This window comes from Corvus cornix, chromosome 2, assembly GCF_000738735.6.
Source record: "Corvus cornix cornix isolate S_Up_H32 chromosome 2, ASM73873v5, whole genome shotgun sequence".
Taxonomy (NCBI): domain Eukaryota; kingdom Metazoa; phylum Chordata; class Aves; order Passeriformes; family Corvidae; genus Corvus; species Corvus cornix.
Window position 1 is genome coordinate 33,273,266 of NC_046333.1, and position 26,696 is coordinate 33,299,961.

General features: G+C 43.3%; 1 protein-coding gene across 2 annotated transcripts in view; it reads right to left on the bottom strand.

Moving 5' to 3' along the window:
- Positions 1 to 24,236, bottom strand: part of FKBP9 (FKBP prolyl isomerase 9) — a 44,692-nt gene extending 20,456 nt beyond the window's left edge. Inside the window, exons 1-10 of one of the 2 annotated variants that reach the window (XM_039548227.1) lie at positions 23,930 to 24,236; positions 19,955 to 20,100; positions 19,164 to 19,353; positions 18,345 to 18,490; positions 16,217 to 16,406; positions 14,008 to 14,153; positions 12,657 to 12,843; positions 10,646 to 10,791; positions 8,766 to 8,929; positions 5,703 to 7,340 (exon numbers count right to left, since the gene is read on the bottom strand). In XM_039548227.1, the coding sequence (XP_039404161.1) occupies positions 7,158 to 7,340; positions 8,766 to 8,929; positions 10,646 to 10,791; positions 12,657 to 12,843; positions 14,008 to 14,153; positions 16,217 to 16,406; positions 18,345 to 18,490; positions 19,164 to 19,353; positions 19,955 to 20,100; positions 23,930 to 24,186 (1,755 nt within the window). In that variant the 5' untranslated portion in view covers positions 24,187 to 24,236 and the 3' untranslated portion in view covers positions 5,703 to 7,157. Of the gene's footprint in view, positions 1 to 5,702; positions 7,341 to 8,765; positions 8,930 to 10,645; positions 10,792 to 12,656; positions 12,844 to 14,007; positions 14,154 to 16,216; positions 16,407 to 18,344; positions 18,491 to 19,163; positions 19,354 to 19,954; positions 20,101 to 23,929 lie in introns of those variants that run through there. The other variant, XM_039548228.1, reaches the window with a different exon arrangement.
- Positions 24,237 to 26,696: the final 2,460 nt, after the last annotated feature.

The following is a 26,696-nucleotide window of genomic DNA, read 5'->3' on the forward strand; positions in this document are numbered from 1 at the left end:
GAGCAGGGGCATCCTTAACTAGACCAGGCTGCTCAGAGCCCTGTCCAACCTGACCTTGGATGTTTCCAGGAATGGGACATCTACCACCTCTCTGAGCAACCTGTGCCAGTTTCACCACCCTCACCATACAAAATTTCTTCAGAAAGTATTTCCCCTGAATTACTGAGCACATTACAGCACCTCTCAGCATTGTGCACAGAGTGACACAGCTTAATACAGCCACAAGTTGGGAAGCTTGCTCGGATATGTTGCAGGATAAGTTAAAGATGATGTTGTGACCCTGGTCCTGTGAGGTCTCAGCTGTACTAAATCTATTCATTAATAAAAGAGAGGAAATCATACAACTCCCCTAATGCGCAATATAATCATTGTTCCCCTTTGCTTTCTTTTATACAGAGCAGAGACTGTGCCATCTTCCACTCCCTGAGGAATTGTAATGAAAATACCGGAAAGCTTAGATCTGCATTCTCTTCCACCAGAATTAATACACATCTCAAGAAATGGCCTTTCCCTACAGCCTGTGGTCTGTTATCGAATTTCTGACTTGGTATGACCAGACATATTTTTTCCAAATGAGCAGCTTTACATCTGTTACCACCCTTGCTGGAACTTTTCCAAGAAGGGGAGAGAGAGAGTAGTTTCCATGCCCCGCCTCTGAATCCTCTGCAGTAAAATGAAATTAAATCATCCCTGTATTTTGAATGCAGGGCAGAGGCTCAATGCACAATCTGGGGCAGTGTGAGCATCCTTTCACAAATCACACGGCACATGCTGTGCCATCAGGGAACTGCTGAGCACAGGGACCTTTCAGAAATTCCAGCCTGCATCTGAACAGGCAGAGTGTTTGAGGGATGATGTCCTCCTTGTACAGAGCCTACAGTCATGTCATTCCCTAGTTCTGACACAGGGGCAGCCAGGAGGCCAGAGGTGGGAGCCTTGAAGCCGACCTGAAGAAAACCAGTAGGACAACCAAGGCGAGGATCTTGAGGATAGTGCCTTGGCTGCCTTCCATTCCAGAGGCATGACTCAGGCAGCAGCAGCAACCTCAAAGAGCTGAAAGCACCCTGGCAGTGCCAGGGACAGAAGGAGATGGGAGCAACAGCTGCTAAGAGCCTGTCAGCCAAAGCCAGAAGATGGTGAGAGCTTGAAGGCAGCAGCGACAGCTGCTGAGTCAGCAGTTACAGGCACTGGGTGTGAAGTTTAGCCCAGTCCCTGTGGCCTCTCTCCCTGTCTCCTCCATTTTCCTGGGGCAGGAAGGAGGGCAGGATGATCACGGCAAAACTGGGAGAGAGGGAGCAGCCTTCCTACAGCCCCTCTTGTGCCAGCACTGCAGCTTCAGCACCGTGGGCAGGACAAGCAGGGCTATGCTGCGTGTGACTCCCCATGGCCATCGGCATGGGCTGCCCACCCAGTGGCTTGGTCTGCACCACCCAGGTACAGCAAGGATTTGGGGGATGCTGCAGCATTTCCAGGGGAGCTCAGTAGACACAATTTCTTTAACAGTTTACATTTGGGGTTTTAGGCACCTGCAGAACTTACATTAGCTGGGCTGATGTTAAGGTTTGGGGGGGGCGGGGAGTAGGGTTAGTGGTTCTTGGGTTTAGAGCTTTTTTAAACATGCAATCATGCTGGCTCTTTTGTCATAGCTGCCAAATAAAAGTCCAAAAGGCAAAGGCCTGAAAAACACCAACGTGTTTGGATGCACTGCTTACTCAACCAACCTCTAGCTGCAAGAGGCTAATTACCAGGCATTACTCCCAAAGTTTACACTGGGACGAAGTTTTCCATTTACAGGCAGTTTATCTTTGGAATACAGATAACAGCTAAAATCTAGAGAATGTGAAGTGTAGCTGATAGTCACAGCTTCACAGCTCGAGATGCATCAGCAACACTCTGGCATTCTGACTACAAGTGTAATGGATTTCCCTGATTATCCCAGCATGGTGAAAAGGAGGAGGGCAGTTCTGGTGTCTCTGTGTGGTGTTTCTGAGAAGGGAAGAGTGTCCCATGTTTCCATCAAACTTGCCTCAGGATACACATAAACTCATTGATCCTCTCGCCAGAGTTTTTCCTCAGCCTCACTCAGCAGGTGAGCAAGCCACCACTCCTTCAGCATGATGATCTTGTTCAACCCACAATTTAAAATAAAACAAAAACCAAAACCCAACAAATAAACGAACAAAACCACATAGAAGAGCACATGCAGAGCAATATAGAAAAGGACTAGGAAGCATCTTTAAAAGCAGTTACCACAACAGATCTCCAACTACATCTTAATCTGAATTACTGAAATTAGTATTCAGCCTCCCTAGAACCTACACATATCAGAAGGAAACGTGATGGTTTTCCAACTACATGGACATCTAAAACTGGTAGAGGATTTCAGATCAAGCCACCATCTTTCAAGCATTATGTAAGGAAGATTTTCCAATCTCACTTCCAAGCAGGTGGACGATGCATGTTCAGTCACCAAATGTTCAATCTGTAATGACAATCACTTAAAGAAAAGGATTCTTGCCCTTCCACAAGGATGCAGCTAAGTTAAGATCTCCAGCACACTTTTCTCCTATCATTAAATCCTGTTAGTCTCAGATCCTGTGTTAAGGATCTGCTAGAGCAGTAAACCTTTGCTAGCACTTAAAGGCAATTAAGCCACATTGCAGTTACTTGATAGAACCCGTTTGCTGTACAAGGGGTATTTTTATGCCAAATAATTTACTTCTTGAAATGCCATTCATACAGCTTTATAGAAAAAAACAGTTACTTATGCAATCAACCTGAACCAGGAGATCAGATTTTAAAAACCTCCATAGTTCTGTGCAGATTATCAATGTCTGCTCATCATCTCACGTCCCACTGCCAACCGTAACTCTTGCTTATGTGGTAGTTAAGGGAAAACACAAGATGCATTTTTAAACATCCTCCTCCACTTTATCAAGATCCCATTGGTTTATCACTAGACTGTTGGCCAGAAATAAGAATTTATATTATCAGTTGCCTCTCCAAAACCATGAACAAAATTAACTGCAAACAAAATCAACTCTACAGCTACAGGTTAAGTCATCCTTCTCCAGCCAGTCTAACTCTTGTAACTGCTATCGAGATTCTCCTTTCAGTTTTAAGAAAGAAATGCTGTGAGTAGTACATCTTTCTAAATAAAATTTCTAACCAGAAACATTTTGCAACCCTAAAAATTTATTTAACTTACAATTTAGTTTGGAAAGAAAGATACACATTTTCCTGACCATTTTCCCATAGCTGAAAGAGTATATCTAAAGTTAAAGGAAAGGAATAAGCAAAATTAAGTAAATGTTACTCTTTTTTCTTCCTCTACTCACGATATCTGTTCTGTCTGCACTACATGACCAAGGTCAAGTATTTGGGACTTTTATTTAGCTGAAAATGAATCCTTCTCTTAGCAGGTGTTGCAGCCAGCTCAAATGTCCTCTCACTGTCAAACACTGGTAGTGCTGAACTGAGCTAAAACCTTGCACCCCATACTAGTTAAATATGACATTTTTAAGCTTAAAGGAAAATTAGATTTTTTTCACTCAGAAAAATGTAATATTCAAGTTCAACAACTGCAAATTCTGATTTAAGTATAACATCTGTTATATTTGGACCATATGGAGTTACACAGCAGAAAGTACTGCTATCAAATTAAGACACAAAAATCACACAGAAAAAATATTCATAAATACCTGGATTTTTCTGGGTATGCACCCATGTTCCTTTTCTTTTCCACTGAGCCCCTGACAATTCAGTCAGCAATTGCCAGCCTTAGCTGCCAGCAACTTCCTTTCCTAAGAGCAGTCAGCTGCCAGCTCTGAGAATAGCACCTGCCTGCTTCATTAGAGGAGTAGAAACGGCCTGAGTTCTGCAGAGGCCCTCATTAGCTAAGCCCACTTACATCTGGCTATTAGTGACCCTTGAGAGTTATCATCGATTTTTATAAAGTTATCTCAGTTAAGTATGGTAAAAAATTATCTAGATACTAATTCTATAAATTAATAAATTCAAAACAGAGAGATTCTATAGATAATTCTAAATAGCTATGTTCTAAATACTAGGAGATAATAGACACTAATAGATAAATTCTAAATAGGCAAATTCTAAATACTAACAATAAAATGCTAATAGATAAATTCTAAATAGATTGCTAGATTAATTCTAAATAGCTATTTTCTCCTTAAAAAAAATTATTTTACAATTTGATGTAGAAAATACCTCCCTTATATCCACATTCCTCACTGGCCACCTTCTCTACTAGGATGGTGACTTGCAGGGATTTATTTATCACTGGAGCTGGGGGTGCAGGGGCTGTGCTGAGCTCTTCCAGTCCACACCAGCACAATTTCACTTCCCAGCCAGCTCCCCCTGCCGCCAGGCTCTGGTTTGGTGAGCAGGCAAGGCAGACTGCCCTCACTTTTAGGGGCTGCCACACACCCTGACAAGCAATAGATGGAGGATTCAACCCAAGTGCAACCCTTTGCTGAGGAAGGTGGCCCCAAGCTTTCCTTTGAGGGAGAAGCCGATAGCTGCCAGCAGAAAGGAAAATGACTGGGTCTATGTTAGTGATCAGAAATTCTGGCAGTTCAACCTAATATAGCCAGGCAGACCTGGCTTCTGATGCCTTGGTCTGGGCAATGCCCAGTATAAATACCATTATTTTGCAGCAAGATTTCCATATATTCTCTGATTCTCCCCAAAGCTGCAGTCTTATTTCCAAAATGGCAACCTGCACGCTTGCAGGCATGAAGTGAGGGGGCAACAAAAACCTCCTCTCGAAGGAAAAACATCTTTAGATGGATCATAAGCCATGTTTGCCAAGTCCTAAGGAGCAATGGCGTGAGAATTTCAGATGTACTTACCCTAGCCAGAGGCACTGGTAAGGTCATCCCTGCAATCCCATCACTGACAAGCACTTCCAAAAAAATCCAGCACAGCAATTTTTGGGATCACCAGTTGACTGCAGTTCAGTGCTGCTCTTTGTCCTGCACCTGCCCTGGGGACAACTCTGTTACCCTGGTTTACTAGGAATTCTTCAGCCCACCTCCTGGGATCCATCTGGAGTGTTCCTCCACGCAGAAACACTGGGTTCATTCACTAAGGTTTTCTCAGACACAACAATTCAGGATGTCACAGAATGGTTTGGGTTGGAGGGGACCTTAAAGATCATTGAGTTCCAACTCCCCAAAAGGAGGGGGGATATTCACAAGACAGACTTGGTTTCTCGGGGGTACGTATGAGAACAGAGTAAGGAGCTGTTTCCACATTGAATTCTGCCTCTGGCAGTACTCCAATCACAACTTGCTTCCCACTCCTTCTCTCAGCTCTGTCACCACACAGAAGAGACTGAACCACAGCAAAAAGTGAGCAGTCTGCTTCCAAGTAAAGCAAAAGGGAAAAACAGCCTGCTGAGAGAGCTGCTTTCACAAGATGGTAAGGCTTCTGAGGAGCCATTCTGGACATAAACCTTTGGAATGGAAGTGCCAGTCACTGATATCCACAACTTTTACATCTGGTATAAAATCATCCATAATCATTGTTTAAAATATTTTTCCTGGACATTAACAGCGGTATTGAACATATGCAGGGGAAGCCTGCTGTGTACAAGAGCAGAGAGCTGCAGAAGGGTATTTGCTTGAACTCATGGTCCCAGCCCACCACAATGCTAGAAAAAAAAAAAGAAACTTTAAAAGTAACTGTTGATCAACATTTTATTTAACAAAAAGATCAGTTATCCAACATTTAATGGTATCAAACTCAAAAAAATATTTCACTGCACTTTTTGTAAGAACTGCATTAAAAACCAATACAAAATGCTTTCATCCAACTGAAATACCAGTTTTTAGAAAGAGCATCTCAGGGACTTGCATCCCACATGTACAGATCAAGGAAAGCAAGAAACTAGACACAAAGCTTATAATGGAAGCACAACTCCCTTCCTACTCCTCTTTGTAGGTGTCTCACTGTGTTTGTGCTCTTTCCATGCTGTGCACTGAGGGGGATCCCATGGCCTTCCAGAAAATGGGTCTGTCTCGTGTATTTAGTACTCAGCAGCTCTGCTGCATTTGTCGAGCTAACGGGTGACTGTCTCAAGTCACAGAATCTGAACAGCATTGCCAGGGCAGACTTTGTGTTGAGGGATAGGCCAGAACGTTTGCACACACAAACAGATGGGCCTGTTTCTTGATTCTATCACTGTCTGTTTGCTTGTTTGTCACTGCAGACTGCTCTGCTGCTTAAGCTCTACGTACTTACTCCTTAATCTAGCAATTCCCAAAATAGGAGACAGAAGCCCAACAAAAATCAGCTGTGTCCACTATTTATGACAGCATTTGGACCCTGTATGCTAATATTTAATGTCTAACAAAACTATAAATAAGGTTGCAACTAGAAAGGTTTTGGAATGACTGATGGGAACACTGGCCAGCAAGAGTCAAGGTTACTAATTCAACACAGTACAGGTGGTAGAAAACTTTTATTCCATGAGGTAAGAACCCAACACATACACAGTATCAATTCTAGGTCTCTTTAATCTAAGTCACAGCTTATGTAAATTTTGCAATGGCACAGCCATGTTCTGCAATTTGCAAATCAGATTTTCTGCTGGCAAAAATCCATGTGAGTTTGTTTAGTTACGTGGAAGAATGCTCATGGCTTCTGAAAGGAACTGGGATCAACAGCTGACAACTTTTACAGGTTATTTTTATGGGGAATATTTTGGTTCATTTTCCTACACAAATATTTCTGATACAGAAGGTTTTTTAAAACTCTTTTAAAAGCACTTGGTAGGTTTTCTCTCTATCATCCACCCAACTGACTGCATATTGTTCAATGAGGACTTCAGATCTTTAGCATAAAAACAGACCCCACATACACATGTGGTTCATGATACCACATACAGAAGGACACCCCTTACCTGTCTGTACATCCCACTTGAGGCACTTAACACTTTTTTCAGATCTACTAACAATTCCAACTGAAAATCTCTTCCTATTTTAACAGCCTACCCACACCCAGGCACAGGCAGGCACAGGCAGACACAAGCTATCTGAGGGCTGTCCTTCCAGAACCATGCTTGCCAAAACCCCTTCCGGTACACGTGTTTGAACAGTAGGTCAGCTCAGGATTCTTGGGTTTTTTTCTTATCTTTACAGTTCATCATGCTCCTCTTTGGCCTCCTGATCTTTCAGCTTGAATTCTTCAGCAGTAACTTTACCATTTCCATCCCGGTCTTGATTAGCAAACATATTTTTAACAATCTTTTCAAAATCAAAGCCAGGAGCTAATTTTCCTTTGCCAGTTTCAACTTGAGTTTGGATGTACTCTGAAAACTAAGAGGAGGGAAAGGACAAGAAAACAGCTCACAGTGAAAAGGACATTTGAAAATGAAGAGCATTTACAAAAGCAGCGTTTACTTGTTGTCGATTATCCAGCATTTTACTACTTATTAAATGTACATAGGACACTGTTACTACCCTATGAAGTTTACCACCCAAACTGGACTAATTAGAACAGACATGTGAAGTTAAATCACTCTGTGGAGCTCAGCAGGGATTTCCTCACTAATTCTAGTAGGTTTTGGACCCATAACAAGAAAACTTCTTTTTCGTAATTTAGGAGGAAGATGGGTTGGACAGTTGGACACAGGAACAGCTCTGTATGGACAGAGGGCAGTAATTCTGCATGGCAATACATGAAGCTCACACTTTAGCAGAAACCCACCCACCTGCATCTTAGAGGAAGCAACACACAAGAAGGATGATTGCTGATGTGGACAGCAACAGCCTCATCCTACCTCTTTCTCTACACCAGTAAAAGCTCTTCACTTCTCTGTAAGGACAAATGTGCAGGTAAACATAAGAGAGAAGATGGAGATGAAAGGAAAACAAAGAGGTGGAAGAGAGTGCTGAGAAAAGGGAAAACAAGAACTCGATTTTACCCTATTAGGTTTTAAAACCCTCAAAGGTATTTCATGCTGTTCCACAGGGCCACAGCCTGCCCCTTGAGCACTGCAGACAGCACCACTCCAGAGAGAAAAGAAGAGACAAAGAAGAAGGGACAAAACAGAAGGACAGAGAAAGGTGACAAAGAAGACTTCAGAAGAGAATAAAAGAATAGAACTGCTCAGTTGAAAGAAAAGGCAGAGGAAAACCTCACAGAGGTTTATGTTTTCAGAGATGGTGTGGCAAAAGCAAGTGGCTTTCAACTGAGGCACCCAATGACATTCTCGCAACGCAGATTTTAAAAGCAAGCAAGGGGAAGAACTTGACGGCACAGCACACAATTCACATGTGTAAGGAGTGGCCACTGCACTGCCAGGCTCCAGAAGAGATTAGACAGTTCCTGGATGCACTGCTGCAGGCTCAGCTTTGGCTCAAGAATTCACCATAAACTGCCAATTAACACTGAGACAGACACTGAGAAGGCTAATACAAGGAATGCAGGCTGATACAGGAAGGCAAAGGAATGTTGGATATCAACTCTGCCTCTTATACTTACACCCTAAAGATTTGTTGTTGACCAAGGAAACCACAACAGTAAATGATCTTACACAGTATGGCCTCTTTTTTTTTTTTTGGCTCTATCTCTAAAGATGGATAACCATGTTTTAGCTGACACCCTGCCTTCCCGTTCCCTTGATGACAAACATCATTTCAGAAAATGAGAAAAAGATCAGGCAAAACTCCATCCTTCAACATTGGCACTGATGGTGGTAGAAGAAAACCACTGCAGGTGTTTTCATTGTCTCAGCTTACCTCCTCCAAAAGAACCTCTCCATCATGATTCTGGTCTATTTCTTCAAAAAGATTGGGAGAGACTTCCCCATTCCATACAAACATGTATCCTTCAGGCAAGCCAGATACCAGTTCCAGCAGTTCGATGTCGAAAACTAATACAGCACTACCAGGCACTTCTCCTTCTGTCACAACAAATGGCAAAGAGGGGTATTTATCCTCACGCATATTGAAGGAATATTTCCTTTTAATCCATAATTAAATTTATCTTCCTGCTCCAAAAAGCACTTCTCTGGTGTGATCCCTAGCCCATCAAGTCTTCCTGCTCACTTCACCAGGGGTGATCATAAAAGGAACCTTTCACAATAAAACTGAGGCACTGGAACAGATTGCCCACAGAAGCTGTGGATGCCCCATTCCTAGGAATGTTCAAGGCCAGGTTGTGATGGGGCCCTGAGCAACCTGTTCTACTGGAAGGTGTCCCTGCCCATGGCAGGGGGGTTGGAACTAGTTGATCTTTAAGGTCCCTTCCAATCCAAACCATTCTGTGATTGTGTGATTCTAACTCCATGCATTTTTTACTTTAAAAAACTAAAATTGTGGGAATAATTTATCTTCCTTTCTCTCACCAATACACTGTGAAGCAGCATACTTCTGTGAGACTCAACAGTATTGCAGCAGCTTGGGATATTACCCCAGTGAAACCATGGAAGGAGTTTTAATTTAGTCTTGAAAAAGAAAAACCAAGCTCACTTCTAATCTTCTGTTTGCAAGAGACTGCAAACAAGCGATTTCTTCAGATAGCTGGGTATATACTAACACATTAACAAATCATGAAATGTTTCAGAACACGTGTATCAAATGTAACTTGAATGATGGCAAATACCTATGACAGGTATTTCACACAGCAGACTTTTCATGCTATGGGGAAATCTTCAATTTATTATATATAGCTATGCAATTATATAGAATGTATAATATAGAAAATCGTGTATAAAACATTGCGTATATATAATACTCTTAATTTTTCACAGAAGACAGGCACAAGTGGAAACACATTCTTATCTCTTAATGCAAATTAATTCTCCATTGAGTTCTGCATATGATGCCTGACAGTCTTTATAAACTACAAATCATTCTGGAGCTATTCAAAGAACATAGCAACTTATGCAGCTGTTTCCATGCAAATCAGAATTTGGTGATCATGGTGACCTCCAGATAGACAGCTTTCCCTCAAATCTTTTAGCTCAGAAGACCAGAAACAACATACTGGGACATGGAAGTTCTTGTCACTCCTATATCATTCTTTTTATTACTGCTGTCCCTGTCATTAAAAATTGGTAAGCCTCAATGCTCAAAAGCTGCCTTAAAATGTCTTTGTGTTGGAGTTTTAACAGCACCAATACACTTTTTCACATCTTACACTCAGTTTATGTATTTTCTGAATTTTGAGTTTTCTTTGAATTTCCTAACATATTAGTGCTGACCCGTCCCCTACAGCTTTGTTTCCTGAATAACATGTCGCGTGTCCAAACACAGGCACCCAACTCCCTATCATGGAAAACAGTGTTTGCATCCCTCTGCAACACCAGACTGCCTGGAGCTTTCTGTTCTGACAAAGCAACATTACTGGGGGCATGTGTTCCCTTTTGTACTGTGATGGTCTTTCTATTGGCCACAGCAACAGCATGACTTGAAATGCAACACAGACAGCATGCTCATTCCACTGGGGAATGGGGTGGAGGGTGAGTGACTAAAATAAGGACATGAAAAACCTCAAAAAAAAATCCCATTCAAGCAGCTAAGAGACAGTCACCTTATGATTTTATACATATGAACTAACAAAACATGCGTGCCTGTGTTTCAGTCACTCAGGAGATGCCAAGTGGATGTGCACTTACCAACTCCATCTTCTCCATAACCAAGGTGAGGTGGGATAACGACTGTCCGTCGTTCCCCAACACACATGTCCTGAAGGCCCATGTCCATCCCCAACACCACCTGACCAGATCCCAGAACTATGTTGTAGGTCTTGCCAAGGCTGTGTCTGGAAAGGAAGGGAAAAATGTAAAAAAATCACCATTTAATAGAGAATTTCTGTTGTTCAAAATTAACCACAGAATTAGCAGTTTCTAGTAGTGTCCTGTCATTGCCAAAAATTAACTTAATGCCCAATGCTTTGTTCTACCAAACAGTTACCTGAAGTTGTTCTCAAGTTACAGCCAGCACCACACAGATAAGTGTGCTTCTTCTCTGCTGCTGATATGTCCTCTGGCACTAAAATTATAGGCTTCTTGAATGAAATCCAATTAAAATCATTAATCGTGCCAATTACACCCTTAAGGTATTTTATCTTGAAATGAGGGCTTTTGCCTTTCACATATTTTTAACTATTGTAATTGGCCTTTTCAGCAGATGTAAAAATTCCAGATGTACATTCATCCCAGGACCACAAACTCTATATAGGGAACTGAGTGCTTTCCCATGGCTCAGGCATCTCTTTAACGAAATCAGCCGCTATAATGTAGTAGTTATTAACACAAATACCTACTACTACTACTGCTATTTAACCATATTAAATTTTGAATTATACCTTGCTGCTCGTGGCTTATTTCTAAAATCAGAAAATATCCCAAGTTAGTAGCCCAAAAGTTAAACATGTATTGTGATTCTAAAAGCAGAGTGTGCAGCATTAAGGCTCTTTATTGCTCGCCTTTCTTTGGTTATTTGGCTTGGCTGTGCCTCTGCAGGACATGCTTGTACAACGGAGTATTATTTGGAAAGAAAACAATTCAGGGGCTAAGAGGTCAGCCTTAAAATTAGGAGCACATGATTCATGATCTTTGATTCTCTAAAAACTGCTTTGAGTAAGATGGTCTCGACATTCCTTGGTTCCTGCTACAAAATGGGACATATAAACAGTGTTTTGAATCCAAACATGGTACTTGTATACATCCTTGCCTACAGCATCGCACCACGTGCTCCAAATTAAGGCAGCTTTTCAGCTCTGCAAGCTATTGTGTACACTGTGAAACCTATGAGCTGTTTCCTGTGTTAATTATAACCAGGTCAAAAATAGCATTTCCCAGCTTCCCTTCCAAAATATAAAATGTTGTTTGGATGACTTGCACTATTCAAAAGATCAAGGCAAAAAAAAGGAAGCTAACAGAAATATTCTTGTAGTTGTGTGCCAGGCTCACTTCAGTTCTACAGGAGACAGACTGGAGCAATCTTTTGCTTCCCTCATAAACCTACTGCCAACAGGGAGGAGGAAGAGGCCAATTATCCTCACAGCCACGATCAAGCCCTCTGACAGTTTCTCCATGCTGACACTTAAAGTGACACTTTAATACATATGAAATGTATTAATGCAACACAGGAGCACCAACATGTGCTACAGACATGACAGGTGACCATTTACTATAAACCACACTCAAGGTATCTTTAACAAAACCACAACAAGTAGCCCTACCAGGCCTCTCTCAGGAGCACTGAATCAGTACAAAGCACAAAGAAAGAACCCAAGAAACTGAATAAACCTGGACAGTTCATTCATTATGAGACCTGTCTTGTGCTGGCACCACTGGCCCAGACACTTGAACTGGCCCATTTAAACAGGATGCCATGCAACAAGTTTCATCACTCCACACACACTGTTTATGTTCTTCTCCAACACACTCCTACACCCTTTTTGTTCCTAGTTCTCTCATTATGCTATGACAGATTGTCTTTTTCATCGTCTCCTCCTCCTATATATCTTTGGCAGGCAGACATAGAGAAAAATACATTCTACACAAATACTCAGTTTAAAAAAAAAAATCTTTATTCCCTGCTAGCTTGCTTTGTAGGAACTTCATTCTGCCTTCACAGCTGCTGGGAGTATTTTCCCTACCAGGTCATTCAAACACCTACGTGGAGTCTAGCAAAGTTCCATCCAGGAGCGAAGCATTGTAGTGATATTTCAGGTAATCTCCCTTCTTGCTCAGTACGGTGCAGTTGGAAGGTTTGTAGTGAACAGTAATGCTGACTGAATCTGAGGGGTTGTGGAAGTCCACCACGTGGATGTCAAAGACCAGCACTGCAGATCCTGGAATTTTTCCTAAATAGGAAGCAAATTAGACAAACAGAGAAAGAAATGGTACCCAAACAGGCATATGATGTCCAGGTACTGCACCCTGTAGGAATATGTATTCCTGTTGTGTCTGCCACTGAGTCATTTTGCTCTTCTATTCAGAATTAAAGGATGCAGCAGACGCAAGCTGCATCCAGAGGAGGAAAAACAACATGGGGAAAAGCATTAAACATGCACTCAGTTCAATGGTGAAGGGAAAAACTTCCATTATTCTGAATTTTTAAATTATGCAGAAATGAAGCAATATCCACCCTAAATAACCCTTTTTTGTTTTGTGTACCAATTCAAGATTGATCATCAAAATTCTCAAGAACTTCCCATGCTTCAAGGAACATCATTATATGTAAAAGGTTAAAGTTCCTTAAAATAACCTAAAAGTGGGCAACTTCTTCCCCCTCTTCCCGGGCTTATGTGCATTACCAGGATTGACAAGACACATCCAGGCCTAGATTTGCAGTTTGTTGGTAAAGGAGTCTAATTCCAAATCAACAGCACAGATCTTGCATTCCCAGAAGAAAGGCTTTTCTTCTAAATCACTTATCCAAGTAACATCCCAGGAGGCACTTTTTGAAACACCAGCCACAACGCTGTGATCAGTTAGAAGGGTTATCCTATTCAGCCTCTCACAGCAATCTGTTTAGATAGCAATGAGTTTTCCCAAAGGAATGTTAATTGTATATTACATATACATGGTTACTTCACTGTTACATGCATCCACCATTTACAGAGGTGGCTTAGAAGTCCACAAAACCTGTGGCTGTGGAAGGAATGGGGAAGAAAACTTTGCATGATGAACTCCTTCAGGATAGAGAGTTTAAGACACACAGGAAGGAAGATCTGCAGAGCTCCTGGCATTCAAGTACCAGTCTGCCTGAAACACCAATTACCCAAATGAGTTCAGGCTACCAGTTACATGTGAGATTGTTCTGTATTCTTATTGTCCTACCTATTTAGTTAATTTAAATAATCCTGCAAATTCTGGATGTGGTCTTGTCAGTTTGATGTCCATAAAATAATGAACTAATTCATAAACCTTTCAAATGCTAGCAAAATGAAAATATACACAGAAGAACTAAACAACAAAGGAAACCTCATTAATTACAGAAGACTTGAATGCAAAGCCAAGCTCACCTCTCCCTTCTTCTCCATATCCAAGATGAGGGGGGATTATTATTCTTCTTTTTTCACCAGTGCATACACCTAGCAAACCTTCATCCATTCCAGCAATCACATAACCTTTCCCAACATAGGTGTCATACGTACGGTTTCGCGAATAACTACGGAAAATATTTGCATTTTAGCAGTGTCAGGTGTACTCAAGAAAACATGGACTCTTGCAATAGCTCTGCAACACAATTCTTAAATCAGTTAAGGTGAAACACACAGTCATTAACCAGCACCAGGGAGGTACAAAGGAACTATGTTCAATGAATCCAGGCCTCCAGGTTTCATCAGTCAGTGACGCACGGGTCACTGATTGCCCAGCAGTGAGACCCTGGCTAATGAACAGCCAGCAAATTTGCAAATTCATTTCTACTAATTCTTGAAAGAAAAAATCACACTTATTTATGTATTTTAGACTAAACAGAAAACAGGTTTCGACAAGTGACTGAAAAAAAACCTCCTTTAAAATTTCCTCTGCCCTGACACTACTTTAATAAGCACTTTATCAACTAGATATAGTTGATAAGTGCTTCATTTTCATGAGACACCCTGCAGACTACCTCCTTTTGCAACCACAGCTATGTAGTTCAACTACTAGAAGAAGCAGGTGGGATAAACAGGTTCTCCTGGGATGCTCAACATTAAAATGAGTCACGACAACAAAACAGTATCAACACCATCCCTCCCTTCCAAATCAAGCCAACCACTTACACACAGATTGAAGGACCTGCTTCAACACCTAATGATAGAATAAAACAAGGCTACAACAACAAATGATGTTTATAACAAGGACATGACTGTCTTCTGCCTTCCTTCAAGGCATGTTACACGAAAGCACAGCCCAAGAAAGAGAAGGCAGAAAGGTTTTAATTCATCTTTACAAGGTAGCTGTGGGAGAGAACTAAACCAGTACAGGACCAGACCCTGATGTAATTCAGGGTTTTATTCAACTGCTCTAAGTCCAGACAGCCTTGGCTGAGCTGCCCAGGGCAGTTCTGCAGCCGAATATTTCAGAGTAAAAAGGAAAAGGAAAAAATTATTAGAGCTTTCAACCCCGGCCATTCGCAGATTTTTTGGCATGCTCCCTGTACTAGTGAGAAACTTTGTCCTGGATAGCTCCAGGGTTTTCAATCCCTATTGTTAGCCACTCCATTTCTTCATTTACGAATTCTGCAGGAGGTCAGGACACCATGTTTTAATGAACAAGCCCTCTAACGACTGTCAGCACTTCAGCATGATGTAGGGGCTGCTGTCTGCAAAGCATTTATTATTATTTCTTGACAGCAACCCTTAAATAAATACTACAGCTATTTTCAAAAATTGATTAATTACTACAGAGAATACTTACATCTCAAAAAAGAGAAATAGGTACACTGTGGATCAGCTTTAAGTTCTTAACCTATAAGCTTTCCCAAACTGTAAATCGAGGTCTACAGTGATGGCTGCTGTAGTAGTACTAAACATTTTTCCCTGAGCATATTTTGTAAAACATTTTACATTGGCTCATTTTCACCTCCTTTTAGCTACTTCTGCCAGCTGTTCTGAAAGCTGGAGTGGGAGAGTGAAGCACTGTTCCACTAAAAGCAAACAAAAGTCACGGAAAGCTACAAGAGTATTATTCATCATAGGATTCTGTACATGAGACTCGTGTGGCCACAGAGCTTTGAATTTACTGTCACAGTAATCCCTCTTCCTTTATCACAGAAATCCCCTGTTGTTGAATTCTGCAATTCTGTAATTCAGTCTCGAAAGACATTAGCCTTCAAAATGCAAACAGCTTTCAAGTATAAATATGATTAACCTCACACTAGCCACTAGCACACTGACTCACAATTCTCTGGACATAAAATGGAAATCATATTTATTTTCTCTCTCTTCAGCAGTATTACCTACTCGGCAGATAAGGCAAAGAGTCTCCAGACTTGTGTGCCTAAAGCACACGGCTTCACTGGGTGGGTCACCACCCCTAGATGGCGTCTGTGACAATGCCACGGTACAGAACAGCTCTTCTCCTTCCCATATGGAAAAGTTTTCTATGAGTCTTTAAAAAGACTCCAAGTCCACTCAAAATTTTCAAAAAGGAAGGAAAAGCAAAGAATTGTGTTTGAGCATATTATGGACAAGACAGAGGAGTCAAACTGGAAATGCAGTCAGTTGAGTTGAATGGTTTGGTTACCTGGAATCAAATAATGTGCCATCCAAAAGTGTGCCATTGTAATGGTATCGGAGAAAGTCTCCTGTCTGGCTTCTCCGCTCGCAAGATTCGGGCACGAGCTGGTTCTCAATGGCAATACCATCCTTGGGGTTATGCAGATCTAGCAAAACCACATCAAAGACAAGGGAAGCTTGGCCAGGGATCTCCTTACCTACAAAAGTGTTAGAGCAGAAAATTGGTAAGAAACAGCAGGTGTTCTAGCAGAAGCTTAAATATGTTTGTTGAAGAAAAGTAATATACTGCCAAATAGCAAGCACCTCCCCCTCCCAAAAAAATTAGAATCATGGAATATTCTGAGCTGGAAGGGACTCACTACGATCATCAGTCCAGCTCCTGGTCCTGCACAAGGCACCCCAAGAGTCACACCATGTGCCTGAGAGCGTTGTCCAATCGCTTCTTGAACTCTGTCAGGCTCAGTGCTGTGACCACTTCCCTGGGGAGCCTGTTCCAGTGCCTGACCACCCTCTGGGTGAGGAACCTCTTCCTAATATCCAACCTAAACCTCCCCTGACACAGCTTCAGAGGTCCTGTCACCTGTCACCAGAGAAGAGATCGGTGCCTACCCCTCCTCTTCCCCTCATGGGGAAGTTGCAGACTGCAATGAGGTCTCCCCTCATTCTTCTGTTGTCCAGGCTGAACAGACCAAGCGGCCTCAGCTGCTCCTCACATGGAGGCCTCAAGACCTCCCCTCAAGGCCCTTCACCATCTTCACTGCTCTCTTTTGGACATTCTCTAACAGCTTAATGTCTTTCTTATATTTTAGCACCCAAAACTACCCCCAGCACTGGAGGTGAGGCTGCCCCAGTGCAGAGCAGAGTGGGACAATCCCCTCCCTTCCCTGGCTGGTGATGCTGTGCCTGATGCCCCCCAGGACACGCTTGGCCCTCCTGGCTGCCAGGGCACTGCTGACTCATGTTCAACTTGCCATCAACCAGGAGCCCCAGGCCCCTTCCCATGGTGCTGCTCTCCAGCATCTCGTTCCCCAGTCTGTCCATACATCCAGGGTTGCCCTGTACCAGGTGCAGAATCCAGTTTGTTTAATTTCATGTGGCTGGTGATTGCCCAGCCCTCTAATTGTTCTAGGTCTCTGCAAATTTGCTTCTAGTCAGTCATTTTTTGTTTCAGTGGGTTTTTCACTGAATTCTCCAACTCAATAATTTCCTTCTATTCCTACACTGATGGCACTGCCTCACTGAAAACAAAGGCCTCTTCAACAACACCCATCTTAGTCAATACACAGCAGCTCCATCTGAGCTGCATGGTTTAGTCTACCAGTATTCCCAACGCACTTCATGGAAGTACAAAAAATAATCATTAGAACACAAATCTGGTACATCTTCTCCTCCCATCCTGTTCATATCAAAACAGGAGACCACAGAGTGGAAGCTGAAGAGGAGCAAATTAAGTATCTCAGTGAAAAATTACCTTTCCACCAATGTACAAATTGCAGTGTGGATTGCTTTGAACAAGAACCACTGAGTTCAAGATCTTGGCAAAATTCTAAAACAAAAACTTCCCAAAGTTTTGTTATGCGTGGAGAGGGCTATCACACTTAACGGTAATGAAGCCACGGAAGGGGTATGAAACCTTGTACACCACAGACACATCCTTAAACATCAAAGCAGAGAAATAATATAAGGAAAAGTCACAAACTACACTCAACTTCCCCATTATTTAACGTGGGGACCCCTATGTATGATCTGCAGGCTGCATAGTCTTACAAGACAATCCATTTTGTAGTTATTGCTAGGGCATTTGTCAAAAAAAAAAAAGAAAACCAAAACAAAACCTACCCGGAATTAAAAATACATTTAACAATTTTTTTTCCTTTAAAGCTTTCTGCTTTCTGTAGCAGTCTGAAAGAATTATGTAGTCACATGTCTTCAAGTTTTTGTATTCCCTGATTGAAATAGAATTTCAGTATTTAAATACTGCAATTGTATCAACAATATGTCTGTTGAGCAGTGTCTACCTGAACTGAACTGAAATAATGCTGCCCATAAACTTAAAACACAGAAAGTTTGTTTTGAAATATGGATGACTTGGATTGAAAAAAAAAAAAAGGAATAACTAAAGGAATAACTTTTACCATCTCCATCTTCACCATATGCCAGGAAAGGTGGTATTGTGATAATGCGCTTCTCTCCTACACACATTCCCAAGAGACCCTGGTCCATACCAGGAATCAGCCATCCAATCCCCACATAGGTATCATAAGTTCGCATCCGATTATGGCTAAACATGAGAAAGAAAAGAAATCACAACCAAATGTTTGCCAGCCACAGGAAAGAACAATATTAACCTTTAAATCCATGTACTACACACAGTGTAACTCACAACTTGCTAGCCCAAAAGTATTGGTCCTTCATTTACCAAGGGCTGGCTGGGAAGTTTTCCAGAGTGCTCAGCTATGTCAGGAACCTAATAGAGGCTTTGGCGGCTCACAAATACAATGGCAGCTGTTATCAAAGCATCGTTTTCCACTGGGCTCTAATGAAGCACACATGCTGTACACTTAAAATCTCAGTAGGAAAGTGTTAGCGGCTCACTTTCAATACAAACCCTGCTAAGCTTACAAAACTTGTATCTAATCTGAACAGCTATACTAGCTATAGAGACTTTTAACTGACTGCAATAAATAGTAATATAAATACAGGTAATGAAATTTAAAACTGAAAAAAGCATCTGGATTGGCAATGCCTGTGAAGAAAAAATGCACAGCTTTATTGGTTTGAGTCAGTCCTGCTATCCTATAATCTCTGAATAAATTACTAACACACACACCATGCCAGCTTTCATTTCCTGTATTTCTGGGCAATTAGCATTAATTGTTACACAGGTGAAAGGGGAGCAAATGAGGGTGAGATACCTATTAAACTACACAAAGACACATAACCCAGCTGCATACCTTGAATCAAACAGGGTCCCATCTAAGAATGTTCCATTGTAATGGTACCGCACAAAGTCAGACACCTGGACTGTCCGAGGACACTTCTCAGGTTTGAAGTAAGTCTGAACCTGCACTTCGTCCTCTGAGTTCCAAAGATCTATCAGAAGCACATCAAAATGGAGCACAGCATTGGGGGGTATCACACCAGCTGCAAAAGCAAAACACACACAGTTTTCCTTCCCTTTTTATACAAGGTATCAGCAAAAAGAAACCAATCTATGCATACCCTAAAAAAATTGCATAAGGTACACCTTATCTCCTGTTGTGCTTACAACTCCTTGGCCCCTTGCCACCACTGCAGCTATTTATGGGGGGAAATCTGGCAAGATGAACTGCTATCACAGCTGTCCTTCAGGCAAACTGACCTTGAGTTAGCATTTGTTGCCTCTCGGAGGCTGCAGAACAAAGATACTTTTGGAACTGGCAAGACCTTGCGCAGCACTGCAACCCCAAAGCACAATTTTGGTTTAATTAAGTACTTAACAGGGAGGTAGATGTAAATTGTTAACTTTTGTAGCAAGGGTCATTTGCCGAAGGTCCTCTACAGTTGAACTGCTCTTCCTTCAGCATGCAGAGGGAGTCTGGAGAGATCACTTTAGGCTATAGGCTTAACAAACACCTCTGAGGAATAGGGGATAACGTCCCTGAAACTCCCTACTTGCAGTTTCTACCCTTCTCTTCTGTGGCTCCATTTCCTCTCTGCTCTGTGGAATCCCTTACACATCCAGCTGGCCCGGTGCTGTACTTACGGACGCCTTCACTTCCGTAGGCAAGCTTAGGGGGAATTTTCACGAACCGACGCTCGTTCACACACATGCCGACCAGAGCTTGGTCCATCCCAGCAATAAGCTGACCTTTGCCCACAAACACATTGAATGTGGATCCCCTGTCATAGCTGAAGGGGGGAAAGCAGGCAAAAATGTTAGTGGCTCATTTACACCCCTTTCCATTTTTTTTTTTTTTTGAAAGAGAGAGTTACCTGCACCTTTGTCTCTCTCTTGCCCTGTTAGCATAACTTTACCACAAGACAGCTCCTAAAGGAAGGGGCAAATCCAAGTGTTCCTGAGACTTCAACACAGTTCTCCTTCTTTTCACTGCTCATCACCTATCTGAAACGCATTCTAGCAGTGTGCAATGTGTACTACAGGCACCTGAAGGCCAGAACTATGAACAGCTAATTGACACACTAATATTAAAAGCAGCACTGGAAAGTTAAGTAAGAAAAGGAAAAATTAAAACACTGTTATGAGATATGGAAGGATGACTGCTCCCACAGTAGGAGCTCAGCATATTGATTTTGGTCAGTAATGTCACAAAAATATTATATAAGATCTATAAGCTTTACCGTGTGAGACATCACAGTTCCAATCTCTGTGGGAGAAGAGGAAAGGGAAAAGATGCCTTTTTAAGTAATAGCTGTGAGGTTTGCCAACAGGTTATTTATTTTCTCCTCCACTTTCACAGCTCTCACTTAAAGCACAGAGACATGTTTTAAACAGCAAGTTTGCCAGATCAAGGATCACGAAACAAATGATCTTCCTCTGTGATAATATGTGAATATTCAAAAGGTAAAAGAAATTATGCTTAAATGAGTCAAAGTTTTCCAGAGGGGATGGAGAACAGCAGCGTTAACACAGCAGAACACTAACATTAGCTTACATGGTAAGTTTGGTAACCTTAAATCTGCACAATGACCCCACTTTGCTGTGCCTGAATTACTGCTATTTAAGTTTTTGAAGCATGTATAAACACACGTCAAGAAGCATTTCAAAAGCTTCATGCCTATTTTTAAACTTTTACTGCCTCTGTTTTACCAAATCCCTTTTATAATTTCAAGGACTTTTTTTACATTTATATCTGCCTAAAAGTCAGACCTGGGGGGAATAAAAAAAAAAAAGCTTGTGCCTTTTGTGTGCTAAAATTCTGGAAAGCAGCCAGTAGCTAGACATCCCCAGGGAAATGATGTCAAACTTTCCTTCGAAGACCGTACACATCATTTCCACAACATACTCAGCCTCCTGACAGTCCCACAGACTTAAACCTCTCAAATATTTTTCCTGAGTGATCTCTCTGTTTGCTCCATATTTTTTTTTTCTTCTGGCAAACATTTCTCTTAAAGTAGACAACCCTCTATTTCTGAGCATTCACTTTTGGTTGCAGTAATATTCCCACACCCAGGAAAGGATGGAAAATATTTAAATTACATCCTGACAAATTCTATTATACACACAAAACCATAATTAAGATGTTAAGACTAGTAACACAATAGGTTCTAAGAACCCCCCCAAAGCGGTATTTTGTAGAGATTGGCAAAGCTTGGTAGTACATCTGGGATGAACTTAGAACAGAAGAGCTTTCTTTTTAGCAAAATAAATGTACAATTAAGAGAACATTGATGCAAAGCAGAGAACTGAACAAAGCACTGATCAGACCATGCAGCTTTGCAGGACTGACTTTGCAGATTCCTTATAACTAAGCAAAACTTGTTTCTATTACTGGAATTGACCAAATTAATAGTAGATGACTAGGAAATTAAACTTGGACTTTTAAATGCAAAACATTTTATGGCCACTGAAATTAAAAATGCAAATGCTGATGCAAAAAAAAAAAAAAGCTAATAATAATAACATGCTAATTTATGTGACAGAGTCACGATTACTAAGACTTTGTCAACAGCCCGATAGTAATAGTATTGCTACCTGCTACTTGGAAATACAGAAAATTGATTTTAAAACTCAAGAACATTTTCAAGAGCTGAAGAAGGAACAGAGCAAAACTGCCCTTAGCTCAACATCTAGAGTATTTTCTAGACTGATTTCATAGTAGTGTTCAATGAAACTGATGCTGGTAAGCACATTCATAAACTTCAAAAAAGGCCAACAAACAAAAAAAACAGGTAAGAAAATGGGCTTTCTAACAGGTTTATTTTTGTATAAATTGACTAAATCTTTTTAATTCATATACAGGGAACACCAAAGATTTTAGAACAAACACTCCAGAATATTTCTTCCATTAACCCACAGAAGATAAAATCCTCCTATTTTTTCCATGTCTTAACATGATAAAACACTGTCATCGGTCTTAAAAAAAAATAGTGAATAACAAAAGCGTACATCAACATGAGCTGCCATCTAGAAAAAAACCAAGCAGAACAAAGCAGGTATTTTGCATCCTTTTGAGATGAAGGCAGTCACAAAAATATTTATTAGACTAGACTACCACTATTACTACTTATTTACTGATATTTAGAGGACCCAAAGAGATAAATGCTGTAGAGTCCTGCACAGACTGTTCCTGCCCCAAGTAATATGGAACAAAATGACAAGGAACTCAGAGCCAGGACCTGGGCAGCCCCTCCAGGTGCCCTGCCTCGATGCACAAGTTTCCTGTTACAACTCAGGGTGTAAAGAAGCCTCAGCAGGTATCTGTAGAAATCAAAAACACACTTCTGAACACGTGGCCAGTTTTCCAATTGTCACGTATTCATAAAATAAGCCACAAGGATGCTGCCTTTGTGGGTCTTCACATCCACAGCTGAGACTTATGTTCCAAGCCTGACAGTTGCCAATGGATTCATTGTCCCTACTGTGCCCTTTCACTGAAACTGCACCAACACCAGCTGAAGTGCCAGCTATCACATCCCACATTTTAGTCGGAGAAGTGCTGGTGAATATGGCACTACTGGCATACTAAGTACAGTCAGCTCCAGATGGAGAACTGAGCTTTGAAGGACAGTTATTTCCCTAAGGCTGTAGATTTTCCTTGAAGCACAAGGGAGATTACCAGGATTACTGAAAATACATTTTGCTTTATCTTTCTGAGTAATACTTTGATCAGTGACAATGAATGAAGTAAGAAAAAACAAATAAGCTGTCAGCAGCAGCAGCATCCTTCACAATCTCCTGATCCCAGTATTTAGGCTTCCTGAGCCCAAAATAACAGCAGGAAAGCAGCCAGGCACTGCACTGTACATAGGTCACATTTATTCAAGGATAAAAAAAAATTCTATGTAAGTACAGCCTGATAATTCTTTTATTTCCGGCAAGGATAATGATTCAGAATCACTTGCATTCGAGGAGGTCTGAGCCTGGAGAAGATACAGGACATGTACAGAACGAAACGGGCAGGAAAGCACTACTGTGAGAGACTGTGATACCATATACACTCCTGTTTAGCGGGCTGAGGCTAGCTGAATAACCTTACGGTCTTCACTCTTGGAGCAGAAAGCTCCCATTCAGCGCCTTGGAGAAGCAGCTGAATGAACGTGGTGGAGATCCATAACGGCAAGCAAACTACTGCGAACTGGACTCAGCCACCGCAGAGGTCTTGCCCCCTGTCCCCAGTGGTCACAGCCCAACTCTCTGCCTGCCGATTTCTCTATTTTCGTTTTGCCTCTGAATCGCGAGTTCTTTTACTTCATGTTTCAAAGACATCTTTCCATGGTGCTCCGGATGTCCTGCGTTCCCGCATGTACGACATTGCCCATCCTGCCGCTGACCTGCTTCAAACCGGTCACCACAAAAGCGCCCACGGGGCACTGCTGGGAAGAGCGGCGGAACCTGAACCGAACCTCAACCGCAGCCTCCACCCAGCGCCTCAGTCTCTGCACATACACAAAAAAAACCACCCCCGTGGGGGACGGCACCTCCCGCTCCCCTCCTCTCCCCCTCACGGTGACCAATCAAACCCCGCGGGGCTGCAGCCGCGGCGGGCTTGTGCCAGACCTGGAGTCGAAGCGGGTGCCGTCGGGGAAGGCGCCGAGGTAGTGGTAGCGCACGAAGTCTCCGGGGCGCACGGCCCGCGGGCAGCTCTCGGGCACGAAGCGCCGCTCGACGCCGAGCTCGGTGCCGTCCGCAGGGATTTCGGCGGCGGGCACCGGCGGCGCCTGACAGGCCGCCCAGCTCTCCAGCAGCGCCGGCAGCAGCACCAGCAGCGACCCGCAGCCCGGGCCCCGCCGCCGCACGGCCGCCGGCCCCGCCATGGAGCGCAGCGAGCGGGACAGCCGCAGGGCGCGCTCGGCGCGCAGGGGAGGAAGGGACGATGGAGGGAAGGGAGGAAAAAGAGGGAAGGGAGGGAAGCCGCCCGCCCCGGCCCGCCCGCTCCTCCTCCTCCCACCGCTGCAAACTTGCAAACGTGGATGAAGAGCTCGCCTCCGGGACGGGGGGAGGAGCAGCGCCAGCTCCCCCCGCCCGCCGCGGCGCTGCGCAGTCCGGAGCGCAGCGGGGGCACCGCCGCCCCCGCCCTGCGGCCGCCCCGCTCCCTCCCCGCGCCGGAGGTGCGACGTGGCGCTGCCCCCGGCCGCCTTCCCGGCACTCCTCCGCTCCCGAAGGATGCACGGGAGGACCCCGACAGTCGTAAACACGCAGACACAACTCCGCCATTTCCCGCAGGTTTCCCGCAGCTCTTGGGAGCGAAGCTGGGAGGGACCGAAAACTGACCCCCTGCATCAGGGCTTTTTGTCACTTTGCCTGCGCACGTAGTCCGAGCACGACTTTGAATATTTGCAAGTTTAAAGTCTCATCGCAAATATTCCACTTTAGATCAAACCCCCAAAGATAGGAGGCTGTGTTGGCAAATGCGTATTGATGCACACCAGTGCTGTCACAGGGATTCGCAACTCCCTGGCGGGGGACCTTTACAAATGACATAGAGGAAAGACAGAATCACTGAATGCTTTGGGTTGAAAGGGACTTCAAAGATCATCTGGTTCCAACCCCCTGACATGGGTAGGGATATATTTCAGTAGATGAGGTTGCTCCAAGCCCCATCAAACCTGGCCTTGAACACTCTCAGGGATGAGGCATCCACAACTTCTCTGAGCAACCTGTGCCCATGCCTCATCACCTTCACAGTAAAGAATTTCTTCCTAATATCTAATCTAAACCTACTCTCTTTCAGTTTGAATCCATTCCCCCTTGTAAATAGTCCCTCTCCATCCCTCTTGTAGGTTCCCTTCAGGTACTGGAAGGCTGCAATTAGGTCACCCTGAAGCCTTCTCTTTACCAGGCTGAACAATCCCAATTCTCTCACCCTTTCCTCACAGGCGGTGTGCTCCATCCCTCTAATTGTCTTGGTGGCCTCCTCTGGACTCACTCCCAACAGGTCCATGTCCTTCCTGGGCTGGGATCCCAGAGCTGGGTGCAGCACTGCAGGTGGAGTCTCACCAGAGCAGAGCAGAGGGACAGAATCTCTCCCTTGCCCTGCTGGCCACGCTGCTTTGGATGCAGCCCAGGACACATTTGGCTTTCTGGCCTGCAAGTTCAAGCTGCCAGCTCATGTCCAACCTCTCATCCATCAGCACCCCCAAGTCCTTCTCCCCAGGGCTGGTCTCGATCTGTTCATCCCCCAGCCTGTGCTGATACCAGGGGTTGCCCTAACCCAGGTGCAGCACCTTGCACTTGGTCTTGTTAAACTTCACGAGATTCTCATGGGCCCACTTCTCCAGCCTGCCTAGGTTCCTCTGGATGGCATCCTGTCCTTTGAGTGTGCCAACAGCCCCGCTCAGCTTGGTGTCATCTGCAAATTTGGTGAGGGTGCACTCGATTCTTCCATCAATGTCCTTAATGAAGATATTAAATAGCACTTGGTCCCAGTACAGACCTCAGAGGGACACCACTTGTCACTGATGTCCATTGGGACTCCGAGCCATTGACCAGATGGCACCATCCAACTACTTACTAATCTAACAGTCCACACATCAAATCCATCTGTCGCCAATTTAGAGGGAATGATGTTGTAAGGGACCATGTCAAAAGCTTTACAGAAGTCCAGATAAACAACACCCATAGCTCGTCCCTTACCCATTCTTGCAGTCACTCCATCACAGGAGGCCACCGGGTTGGTCAGGCAGGTGAAGATGCCCTTGGTGAAGCTCTGCTGCTGTCCTGAATCACCTCCCTGTCCTCCATGTGCCCTAGCGCAGCTTCTAGGAGGATCTGTTCCATGTTCTGCCCAGGCACAGAGGTGAGGCTGACAGGTTGGTAGTTCCCAGGGTCCTCATCTCTACCCTTTTTAAAGATGTCACCTGGGACTTCATGGGCTGCCACAACTTTTCAAATATCATGGAGAGGGGCTTGGCACCTATATCAGCCAATTCCCTCAGGACTCTGGGATGCATCTCATCAGGCCCCATAGACTGATGTACATTCAGGTTCTTCATGTGGTCATGAACCTGACCTCACAAGCACCCAATAAGATATAGCATCCAAGAGGAATCACCATCCCAGTGTGCCAGCAATCCCCTTCCCCTCTCTCTTTGATCTTGAACACAGTGATGAGGAGGAACTTAGGTTTTTCCTCTGTTATTCTAACTGGTTGCAGTGAACAAGGATGGGAAAGCTAAGCATCTGCATGTGAAGCACCAATCCCAAGCAAGATTAAGTAAAATAATGCAATATTTTTGAAAAGCAGAGAAATTGATGACAGCAGGACTGAGGCAACCAGTTGGAAATGCAGGCACCTGAGGAATACCATGTAAGAAACACCAATGAT